The 12,116-nt window shown below is 45.6% G+C and overlaps 1 protein-coding gene across 10 annotated transcripts in view; it reads left to right on the plus strand.

Annotated features, from left to right (window-relative positions):
- LOC132202851 (sal-like protein 1) overlaps positions 1 to 11,592 on the plus strand; it is a 73,543-nt gene extending 61,951 nt beyond the window's left edge. For 2 of the 10 annotated variants that reach the window (XM_059630102.1, XM_059630105.1), the window contains 8 exons: positions 2,875 to 5,109; positions 5,809 to 6,093; positions 7,327 to 7,478; positions 7,841 to 8,089; positions 8,747 to 9,101; positions 9,803 to 9,948; positions 10,203 to 10,388; positions 11,130 to 11,592. In XM_059630102.1, coding sequence (XP_059486085.1) covers positions 2,875 to 5,109; positions 5,809 to 6,093; positions 7,327 to 7,478; positions 7,841 to 8,089; positions 8,747 to 9,101; positions 9,803 to 9,948; positions 10,203 to 10,388; positions 11,130 to 11,507 — 3,986 coding nt within the window. In that variant the 3' untranslated portion in view covers positions 11,508 to 11,592. Of the gene's footprint in view, positions 1 to 2,874; positions 5,110 to 5,808; positions 6,094 to 7,326; positions 7,479 to 7,840; positions 8,090 to 8,746; positions 9,102 to 9,802; positions 9,949 to 10,202; positions 10,389 to 11,129 lie in introns of those variants that run through there. The other 8 variants (XM_059630103.1, XM_059630104.1, XM_059630112.1 and 5 more) reach the window with 8 other exon arrangements.
- The last annotated feature ends 524 nt before the right edge of the window (positions 11,593 to 12,116 follow it).

The raw sequence follows: 12,116 nt of genomic DNA on the forward strand, positions 1-12,116 counted from the left end.
GATTTCCATTTTTTGCTCATTTCGATCGAGCGAGGTGTCAAAACTAACGGGCCCTCGTCGCCGACACGTTCTCTCTCAATACTGCTCATTTTCGGCGAAAACGTTTGCTCCTGTCACTCCCGAATATAAATTGCGGCGCAGCTTGCGATATGACTGTCGTTGATCCGCAGCTCGTTTTGTACGTTTTTGACAGGCAGATTTGAGAGCAAGAAGGGTCGCGCCGGGCGGTGCCGCTGTTTTATTTATATGGAAAATATATTTCCAGCAGACGCACTCGCACGAGTCTCGGCAGACATATGCAAAGAACAACTGCACGCGCAGCCAGCAGCTCACAAATATAACACCCTCATTCTATATTAAGGGCGGCGAAGATGGAAATACGACAGCATTTTTACGATTTCAAAGAAAAATATTTTTCTTGCACCATTTTTAACTATTCCACGAAAAAGCTTGTGTTTTTCAAAGCGAAAAATTAATTGCACCAACGCTGAAAAAAAACCCCGCTCTGTATATATTTTTCCACATGTGTTGCTCGGCGAAAATGCATTCAGCCTTTAACGAAATAAAAAAGAATCGCTTCAGCCGGTTGAATTATAAAAATGCAGGGCCGTGTGCTCATCACCAAATAATCATATGAGGGGACCATCGAATGAAAAGGGGCGGATGGATTTTTAACTGCCTGATGCTGCCGTTTCTAAATCTGAAAAGAAAGAACGCGCGCGGTGCTCTGGTATTAGAAAACAAAAGAGCCCCCGAATATAATATCTGGCGAGACTGAGCCTGAACAGCTCAGTTTGATATTTATTTCTCTTTTATTTTCGTTGCGAGTTGAGCAGCGGCATGAAGTTGTGAAAAAGTAAGTTTGCTGCATGCTTCGCATTGCCGGCCGCGATCAGAATAGAAGAGAATTCGGCATTCGCTACTCATCTGGCTAGGATCACACACCGCTCTCTCTGCTTTAGCGGTTATAAAATGTTCGCGTTCGACTCAAATCTCACCTAAAGTAAACGCTGGCCAAATAACAAAAAGACAAAGCACTCGCATACTTTTATAATGGCAGCAGACACAATATATAATTTTGAGCAACAGCCGCGCTAGAGAGAGAAGAAGAAAGAAAGCTTTTATGCTCTGGCGAACAAAACATCCCCCGAGCTTTGTCTCCGGTGCCAATTTTTAAATTCGCAAGTGTTTTTATTTTTATTTTTGATACGCCCGCGAATAAAATAAATTTAATTAAATTGATGCAATCGGCGGGCCATACTCTCTGCTAAGCCGGCGTGTTTTATATTACGTATATTTTTTCCTCTTCGCCACTCTCTCTCTCTCGAGGCAGTAAAAATAAATCGCTGTCTACTTGAGCCTGCCGAGCTAGGTGTTTATTTAAAATTTGGACCTGTGCGCGAGCCGCGTATTATTTCAACAAAACAGGCGGATTCTGAAAAATCTCGGTCGGCAGGCGATAAATCCGAGAGCAGGTAAATACACGGCTGAGCGCGCCGGCCGCAGAAATGATTTCTTCGCGAGACGTGACATCGCGCACTGCGATGCTTGATTGAGTCTTAAAAGGCCGTGCGAATTCTATTTCCGTCGCCTGCGATTCCAAATGTGCGACAAAACACGCCGGGAGTCCGACGGCGAAACGACAAAAGTGCTGCCGCTTTTGGAAATTTGAATAAAAAACAGCACTCGTGCAGTGGATCGGTCAGCGTCGCTTACAATTAAATTAATTCGGAAACGGTGTGGGCTTCTCAGCAGGTGAATCTCTCGCACACAATGCCGGATAAACACACACATTTCGGGGCCGATATATATAAAAAGCTGGCATTCAGGCAGATGGTTCGTTTCATCTAGAACAACCGTGACAGCCGTAATAATAACAGCTGAATGAAAAAAGAACTGTGGAATAATTTATCGATGTTTATTATTCAATCAAACCACACAGCAGCGGCTCGGCGAGCAGCGCTCCGTTGTCTGCTGTGTCTATTATGCAGCAGGCTTGGGTGCCCTGTTGTTACACCCGCGCCTGACAATATATTTTTCTAAGTCAAACGCCCAAATTTTTAAAATACAACAGAAATATAATGACGTTTGCAGGCCGGTTTCCAGGAATCGTTAGACTTTTAGGTTTTTTATTTATCAAAAAACGCCACTTACAATTTTTAAATTGAAAAAAAAAACTAACCAAGATAAATCAATCACAATTATGGGTGGGTCACAGTATCAGAGAAATGATTTTGGCAAAACGATGCTCGACTGTACTGAATTTGCATGCAAGTAAATTTGTATTTAAATAAAAATTTTAAGCGGATTTTTAACTTTATATAAATTATATAAAATTAATTATAATATTATAATTATTTTTATGTATTAATACATAAAAATAATTATAATCTTATAAATACATATCTTACTATATTTTGGTTGACTAAAATTTTTAACGGACTAATTGTAAAAATAAAATAATTTATTTCCAATTGATCTAATCAAATGTTTATTTTCATAGCAAATATTTTTGTTAAATAACTCCACACTATGCATTTATAATTGACTTGTGCACCTTCAGAATTGTTTAATTTACTTTATTAAGTTCAAAAGCAATTAAAAATACATTGAAAATTCCTCTGTTTTCAGTAAAAAAAAAATAAATTCAATGGAAACTCACTACAGTCGAAAATCGTTTTGCAATTGAATCATTGCGCGAGAATCATTTCTCTGATATTGGAACCCACCTAATATTTTACATCTATGAAAAAGATGTGCAAGAAAGAAAATTAAACTTAAAAATTGGGATATTTATTTAAAAAAATTAATTACCTTAATTTATCTTTAATTTTTCCATCGGCAATTTTTAATCTATCAATTTCATTGTTTCAGATGAAAACTCGTGCTCGGCCTCGGAAGATGACGGCGCAGAGAGCGAGGACATGCAGGACGCAGACCCGAACAGCGAGCGCTCTTGCCGCCGCTGCAAAGTCGACTTCACAAATCTGGCGGCCTACATGGCTCACAAGCCGACGTGCGCCAAGCTCGTCGACGACGAAGAACCAATGGTTTCCTCTGGCGAAGAAGTCGAGGATGAGAAGCGCGATGGAGGCGAGGTGTTGAAAAGACGTCGCCTGCAGGACGCCGAAAACAACAACGGTGCCCCCACCAACCCTGGAAAGGAGGACGCTGAAGAGTTTGACCCGAGCAAAATGGCCAACGTCATGGGTCTCGCTCCCTTGCTGAACCTCTCGACCAGCGGGGCGGCGGCAAATCCCGCCGCGGCCCTGGCCTCCCTCTCGAGCGGACTGCCCGGAGCCGCCGGTCTGTTCACCAACTCGGTCACCCTGGAGGCCCTGCAGAACACAAAGGTGGCCGTGGCGCAGTTTGCGGCCACCGCCCTGGCCAACAGTGCAAACAACCCTGCAGCCCTGCAGGAACTGGCCGTGCTCCAGTCCACTCTGTACACCCTGCAGCACCAGCAGATGCTCCAGATGAACCTGATCCAGCAGCTGCAGCAGCAGCTCACCCTGAACAGGGACAGCAAAGAGGGCAGCCCGGTGTCGCCAGCGTCAATTCCCAGGTCCCAGCAGGACGACATTCTCACGCCACCGTCACCACCGATGTCAATTCCCTCCAGTCTACCCTTGTCCTCGGCCAACGTCCCCATGCAGACGGCCAGTTTTCACCGCGAAAGGGAGCGAGACAAAGACCGCATAATGCAGCCGTCACCTTCGTCTCAGGGCACGGCCCTTCCAGCCACCTCTCTTCACAAGCCCATGTCCAGGGCCCAAACAATCTCCCACGCAGACACACCCATCATCGCCAAACCTCCCATGAAGGAATCCCCCCGGATGCCCTCCCCACCGACCACTTCGGCGCCGTCGTGCGTTTCCAACTCGATCATCCCCCCGCATCCGTTGCACCACCAGACGGGAGGAGTGACCGGATGTTCCATCTCGGCGTCCCTGGCCGCCAGCATCATCACCAACACCGAGCCTCTGCCGTCACTGGACGAGCCCAATTCGCTGGAGATGCTGCAGAGACGCGCCCAGGAAGTGCTGGACAGCGCCAGTCAGGGCCTGCTGGCCGGCAACCTGGCCGACGAGTTGGCCTTCCGAGGCAGCAGCGGCTCAAAGAGCGGCAAGAACGGCGACGGCAAACGCGGCAACGAGCCCTTCTTCAAGCACCGCTGCCGCTACTGCGGCAAAGTGTTCGGTTCGGACTCGGCGCTCCAGATCCATATCCGCTCGCACACAGGTGAGCGACCGTTTAAATGCAATGTTTGTGGTAGTCGTTTCACCACGAAGGGCAATCTGAAGGTTCATTTCCAAAGACACACGTCCAAGTTCCCGCATATTAAAATGAATCCAAACCCCATCCCCGAACACTTAGACAAATACCACCCACCACTGTTAGCGCAATTACATCAAAACAACCCTTCGTCGTCGTCGCCACCCTTGATTTCCTCTCACCCAATCATCGGCTCCAGCCTGCCGCCCTTCCCGCCGCCGTCGCAGGCAACCTCCTCGCACCCACCCTCCATCCCCATTCCCTCTTCGCACCACTTTCGGGCCAACTCGCACCCTCTGTTGAACACCTCCACCCTGGTTGCACCAATTCCTCCGCCGGCCGCCAACATTCCACCGACGCAGGCCCAGCAACACCTGCCGCTCTCGCTGCACCACCACCTCAAACGGGAGCTCTACCAGCCCGAGCAGGACGTACCTGAAAACCTGAGCAAACCGGCGCCGCGGCCCTCGAGCATCGCGAGCTCCGCCTCGCCTCCGCTGAGCGCGCGCGTCAAAGCGGAGGCCGTTTACTCGGACGACGAGGAAAACGAGAAACGCACCAGCGAGGACCCCCTAACAACCCCCTCACCCAGAAACACCACCCCCAACCACGACAACCGACCTCCCTCGTCTAACCCGCCCTTTCTCGACGAGGAACTGAGCGCGGGCGGCCGCAGCAGCAGCCGCGCCGGCGACTTTAGCGAAGAGGACGCCGTGCCCGGAGGAGGAGGAGGAGAACCTTCTCCAGCGGCGTTGGTCGTCGACCACGACGAGTCTTCGCAGAGATCGCTGCTCGCCCAGGCCGTCGGCAGACACGAGCAGCCCGAGAACCTCAGTAAGAATCCTAAACCCAACTCACAAACTAACATTAGTAGCTGTCTAATAATCGATCATAACCAAAAAACAAGCGCTGACGAGCAGATCGGCAGTAACAACTCATTTCTCGATCTGCTGTCTAACCAAAATGGGCACAGCTCGCTCATTAATTCTCAAGTCAGTCGTAATTACTTTGACAATGTTTACAATAACGCTGCTTCTTCTTCATCATCTAACAACAACACGATTGATCCCTTCTCTGGCGCTGTTTCCCCGTCACAAAGTAGCACCACCTCCTCGTTCAACCCCGACCGCGGCGCGTTCGCCTCCCTTCTGCCCCGACCCTCTAGCGTAGACCGATTTTCGCGACTCAACGAGCACTCGTTGGCGGCCGGCCCCAACCAGTGCGTCATCTGCCTCAGGGTGTTGTCGTGCCGGAGCGCCCTGCAGCTGCACTACCGCACGCACACGGGCGAGCGGCCGTACCGATGCAAAGCGTGCGGCCGCGCGTTCACCACCAAGGGCAACCTGACGGCCCATCTCCGCGTACACACGCAGCCGCAGCACGCCGGGGACTCCCTGCCGCCCCCGCCGTTTTTCCCCTCCTCCTCCTCCCCCCCGACTCTCGGCCGTAGAAATACCGATGACGGGGCCAGCGACCAGTCTGAGAAGGACGATGATGAGGAAGAACTTTTGGTGGCTCATCCCTCGGTTGCAGATGAGTCGTCGCCCCTGCCCTCGCCCGCCCTGGCGCGGTCCTGCGGCAGCCCCTCGGAGAGCAACTCGCTCGGGGCGCTCGACCTGACGCCCAAGATCTCAAACTCGCCGCCCACGAGCGTGATGAGCAGCAGCTCGGCGCCCAGCAGCGTCACGCCGTCAGCCCTGTTCGCCTCCCCGCCGGCGCTGAGTCTGCCCCCGCACCTGGCCAACGGCAATTTCGCATCGGCCGCCGCCTCGGCGGCCGCCTTATTGGCGCGACTGCCGCCCATGCACGGGCCTCCAGGTAGACTGATAGGAATCTTTGCGACATTAGGCTGCTTAATTCTTTCGTTCTCCCAAATCCATCCTTTCCACCCCCTGTCCTTTGATGATAAAGATTGTCCTTGAAAGTCACATAGAAAAGCGGGTTGGATGTAAAAACAAAATTCCAGCACAAAATATATTATACTTTTTTTATCGCTCTCGACAGATAAAATAAATTGTAAAAAGGGAATTTGCTCCGAATATAAAAACACGGGGGTTGGAATTGGGAACACGAAACGAAATTTAACTCACCCCTTATCATCCGAACCATCCTTGACCCAAATTCTGAATTCCACACATTTTGCCCTGTTTATTTTTTCACCCCTTCTGTACCTTGGCGCTGTGTAGAAATGTCGCTGTTTTAGTTCAATTCTCGCACCTTTCGTTGGTCGGCCTCGAAATGTGTTGCGCAGCGCATGATTGGTGGCTCGTTTGATTTAGTTTCGTTAATTTGCATTAGCTGCCCGTGTTTTTATATTCAAGTAGCATGACCGAAGGCTGTAGTTTGTAGTGAGAGCAAAAAGCACAACACAGGCACACTCGGTGCGGCTGGCTAATGACCAAATTAGCCGGCCGACTTCTCGTACGGAGAAATTAGCATAAAAATGTGGCGCACAGAGAGGAAAAAGGCCATTAAGCCTGTCCCCTGACTTATAAGATTATAAGCAGCAATATATATATTTTTTTTCCGCGGACGTGTTTCGCCATTTGAATACACATAAATAAATATATCGCCGGCGGATTAATTTATTGTGTAGGTAGAAATGAATATTATTCGACCGGTGCTGCTGCTTTGTACTCGGAATAAAAAAAAGCACGTCGAGAGTGACGTGCACGCGGCGTCAATATATAAAACACTCACCTTGAATATCGGCGGCCAATTCTGCTTGCGAGCGAGGCTGCGCGGCCCTTTTACGTTCATCCTCTTCTCTGTTTACTCACACCTTGGTTAAATCGATCACAGACGCAAAACGGGAGAGAGAAAAAACACACATCTGCATGAATTATAATTAAATTATTATTTATCACGCTTCCTAATCATTTTTGGATTAATTTTAATTTCGGTGGTTCTATGCGGTGCACAATTACCAACGCTTCAATGTTCCCCAAACTTTTGCGGGGGTGCCTATTCCACTGACACATATATTGTAGAATTAATTATCTCTCAATTGCGGTTGAGCCCAAGTTTTAATGTGACGTTTGTTTAAACCAGGTGGTCCCAATGTTACAGTGCGCGGCAACACGACGTGCAACATTTGCTTCAAGACGTTTGCCTGCAACTCGGCTCTCGAGATCCACTACCGGAGCCACACCAAAGAGCGCCCCTTCAAGTGCACCATTTGTGACCGCGGCTTCTCGACCAAGGTGAGTTCCTAAAAGTCCACGCTTAGGGCGATTCAAACTGATAATTTATATAAAAATTTTAATAGAAAATTTATCATTTTAGAGAATATATAGAAATTATAACTTTAAATTTGCCAATCTTTTTCTATTTTAATTATTTTTCTCGTCATGATACGGGTAAAGTTTGAATCGCCCTCTGAATTTTCTTGCTTCGCAATCTGCACATGTGTGGTTAGCGTGAGTCGAAAGAATTTTCCGCTCTTTTGTACGCAAAACATTTTAGTTCTTTTTTATTTCACTCTGTCATCTCTATTTTTTTGTGTAAATTTGAACTGGTGGAGGATCTCGAAATCAAAAAAATGTGTGATGCGGTGTGCTTCTAGGACGGGGACGCCACCCTGACTAACTCGCCCCGTCTCACTCACCCCCACTCACCCAACCCCGCTCCTTGCGTCTGTGACCAGTGGCGTATCCAGCACCCTCCTGACCCCAAATCAAAACGCCCCAAAATCCCGACCAGAGTCAAGAGAAAACACGCTCTCGGAAATACGGCCAGATTCCCCTACTCCCATCTCAACCTGTTCTTTGACGCTGGATATGCTACTTCACCACTAGCAAGGCACCACCTTCCGGTAAATCTCTCTCACATTAGGCTTATGCAACCGGCGCAGCGCGGCTGTCGCGCGGGCCGAGTGCACCGCCAAACTCCAGGCGCTTCCAACTCATCCTCGTCCTCTTCCATCCTCTCGTTTTCCTTGACTCTTTCCGTAGTGTTTTGATTGGGTCGATTAGCCTAGGGTGCGGATTTTTGTAGACTTTCATGTATGTGTCTGGCGATGGAAGCATTTGCAAATAGTTTTAAATTGTCTTGTATTGTAATTTTAGCACACAAAAAATTTAAATATGAAATTACTTTTAAAATATTGGAATATTTTTAAAATACTCCAATTGAGTTTTTCTTCTCCAAATAATTTTAGTTTAACATATAAACTTTTTAATTACAAAAAATTATTATAGGCATGAGTCATTTAAAAAAATAAATAAATAAATAAATACCAAGAAATTGCTCATATTTTTTATTACAAAATTGACCCTAGCAGTTGGGAAACAAAATTATTCATACCAAATACCAAAAAATAAAATCAAATTTAAATTGAAACTGGTCACATTTTGAGGTTCTTTCTTGATGTAAATTACTTTCCGAGGTTGATGTTTTGAATGAGGATATTTAAGGAAGCACTGCTTGAACAAAGAACAAAATTAATCCTCTCCGTTTTTTTCGGTTCCAGGGCAACATGAAGCAGCACATGCTGACCCACAAGATCCGCGACATGCCGCAGCACCTCTTCGACACGAGCAACAAGTCGCGCGACCTGATGCACGCCAGTCAGATGATGTCGCACGGCCACCGGCCCTCCCTGATGCAGCAGCAACAGCAGCCGCCGCCGCCCCATCCGCAGCCACCGATGCACCTCACAATGCCGCCCCTGCAGAACTGCAGCAACAGCAACTCGGAGGACGGCTTGGAAGACAAGGCGCCGTTGACGCCCACCTCAGACTCACACATCAGCGCCCGCTCGCCCGACCTGGGCCTCAAGAGGTCGCCCCCGGAGGATGACCTGCCCATGGCAAAACGACCTTCTGGTGAGTTCATTTCCACATTGTCGTTTTATTTCAAACTCTCTCATAGTCTGGTGGAATTAACAAAGTTTAAAAAAAAAAAAGGTTGAGCAAATTCCCTTTGGAAATTTAACTGAACAAAATTTGTGTTTTCTCGACCTTTTAATAATTTGTAGTTTCAATTTCTAATTAATCTCTGGTGGATTTTTACTTTAATTAAAATAATAAAAAATAGAATTTGTTGATTAATCCAGGCTTCCGCTGCTTTTTAATTCGCCAAATCTGAAAATTTGCAACTTTCTTGCTTTCTGTCGAGGGGGTTGTGAATTTTTGGACGCTTATATTTTCATTCAAAATTTTCATAACCAGCAACTTTCGAAACAAAATCACTAATACCGGGCAAGAAAAGGGACTTTATCTTTTTATTTTCTCCTTATTTATGTTGCTGGTCTTTTAGATTATTAACCGGATGCATGGTTTTGATCACCATTCTAGAAAAAAAAAATACAATAATTTGAAGAAGAAAAATCCACTGAAAAAAAGTCTAGAAGGTGATTTGAATGGCTGCAAATCCACTAAAATTCAGCAAAAATCAAATTCAATAAAAATAGCTTTTAATTAAAGCTGGATTTTGGCGGTCGGGGGTTGATTGTTGGTTAACGGAGTGAATGAAAGAAAGTAGTTGCTTATGCGTGAAGTTTGCTGAGCTTGCGCGTGTATTACAGGCTTGCACAAGCACTTGTGCCACGTTTGCAATAAGAACTTCTCCTCTTCGTCCGCCCTGCAGATCCATATGCGTACGCACACCGGAGACAAACCCTTCAAGTGCACCGTCTGCCAAAAGGCCTTCACTACCAAGGGAAACCTTAAGGTATGACCAAAATTAACCTTGCAATTAATTAAAAATATACGTATATAATTTTAATAATTTTAAAATATTATTTGCAAAATTGAATCTATACAATGTTTAATGCAAATTTTATTCCAATGAATCTGTCTTTGGAGAGATCTCCATTTACACTAGTAAGGAATAGCCGCAATAAAGCAAGGTTTTGTGTAAAAACCACCTTTGCTGGGTGGCTGACTGATCGAGACCCCGTGCAGAGAGTCAAGGGTGACGTTTAGCAATGCTTGCAGGTGCACATGGGCACCCACATGTGGAACAACGGCGCCTCCCGCCGCGGACGCCGCATGTCGCTCGACCTGCCGCCCATCCCGATGACGCCCAAGGACTCCGAGTTTCTGCAGCGACGACCTGACCTCTTCTACCCCTACCTGCCGGCGCCCTTCCTCAACGGAATGCAGCAAAAGGTCCGTGTCTTTAATTAGCATTTTTTTTTTATTCTTTTAACATTTAAGCATATCATTAAAATATCCAATGGAAGAAATCATCAGTTTATATTTGGGGGAAAAACACAACATAATATATTGATCAAATAATAAATAAGTTAAATTTTGCTGGAAAAATAATTTTTTTTTCAATTTAATATGTACATATTTATTTAATGATTTAATGTTTTTTTCCACATAATTAAAATGATTTATAAATTATGTAAGAATTTTAAAATATAAATTATTAAAATTATGTTTTAAATTAAATTGAATAAATTTCATATGATATTAAACTTGTATTTTAATTATCCATTTTCACATTATTTAGTAACAATATTATTTTAAATAATTTAAGAATATACTATGGATGATATCAATTAAATTTTCAACTTTTCATAATGCATAGATGTAATTGATGCCATTATAATTTGCATGCGCGACATGGACCATAAATTAAAATATTTATAATTACTGAAAATAATTATTTACTTGAAAAACCAGAAAAAAAATTACTGAATCAACTTTCATGGGATTAAAAAACAACAATTACAACTATGTGGATTGTCAAAATTACCTCACATTTTTCCACAACTTACGATAGTCCTATAGTTTAATACATTCAAAAAATTTAATTTTATTAAATTTAAATTTAGTTTTTTAATTTTATTTTTTGTTTTTTGGAAAAAAAAGTATTCTAACTAGCAAATATTTTGTCTCCAGCTGAACGAAATCTCCGTGATCCAGTCGTCGACGCCGCCGGGCGGTCTGCCGTCGCCCCCAAACAAGTACGGCCACCATCTCGGCTTCCCTGGGCTAGGGCAGCACTTTGACAAGCCTCTGGGTCTGACCTCTGGCGAGGTGTCGCGATCGCCGTCGCCCGAAGACAAGTCGTCGCCGCTGTCCCTGGTGCGTCACGCCGCGTCCCCGCCGACCGCCTCCGCCTGGGACATGCACTACCGCCGCCTCTCGCCTGCCGAGCGCAACGGGGGCGGTTCGCCGCCGTCCACGCAGCAGGGCATCATGTCGTTGTCGCCGTCGCCGCCGGCCCAAAACAACTCCGAGGCGCCGCAGCACCGCGGCGAGTCGCTGGTCGCCTGAGCGCCACCTCCACATATCTCTCTCTCACTCTCGGTGTTTTAAGAAAAAGGACAATTTACAATTAAAAAAAAAAAAAAATGAAAAATACCTGGCTAGCAGTGGGTCGTCGCCCCGTCACCCTCAGACTGCCCTGAATTCACCCCTTTTTAAAAGTGCATTTAAATTTGATTGAAAAATAAAATATTGCATTTTTTTTTGCATTGATCTGAAATTCAAAGGGTCTGCAGTCCGAGGGTGAAGAAGTTGACGCGAACTAAGTGTCCATGCAGTATTAATTATGTATCAATTAACCATCATCGCGGTTCGTTCGTGTAAGATAGAAACACAAAACCCACCCACCCTCACAAACACGTACACGCTACTCGTGTAACAACACAATTGATGTGCAATCTCTATATATTTATTATCGTGTAAAAAAGCAGCAGTTTTAATTAAATAAAACGACCGACAGGTGTGTTATTAAAGGGAAAAAACAAGTGTAATGTGTAAAGCAGACAGAGAGAGTAATTAATTAATTAATAATTAAAACACACTCACGTACGTGTCTCCGGATCAGCGGCGGAAATGTTCCTATATTTCTACATGGTTATATAAAAACAACACACAACA

This window comes from Neocloeon triangulifer, unplaced genomic scaffold (assembly GCF_031216515.1).
Source record: "Neocloeon triangulifer isolate White Clay Creek 2 clone unplaced genomic scaffold, ASM3121651v1 ptg000015l, whole genome shotgun sequence".
Taxonomy (NCBI): Eukaryota; Metazoa; Arthropoda; class Insecta; order Ephemeroptera; family Baetidae; genus Neocloeon; species Neocloeon triangulifer.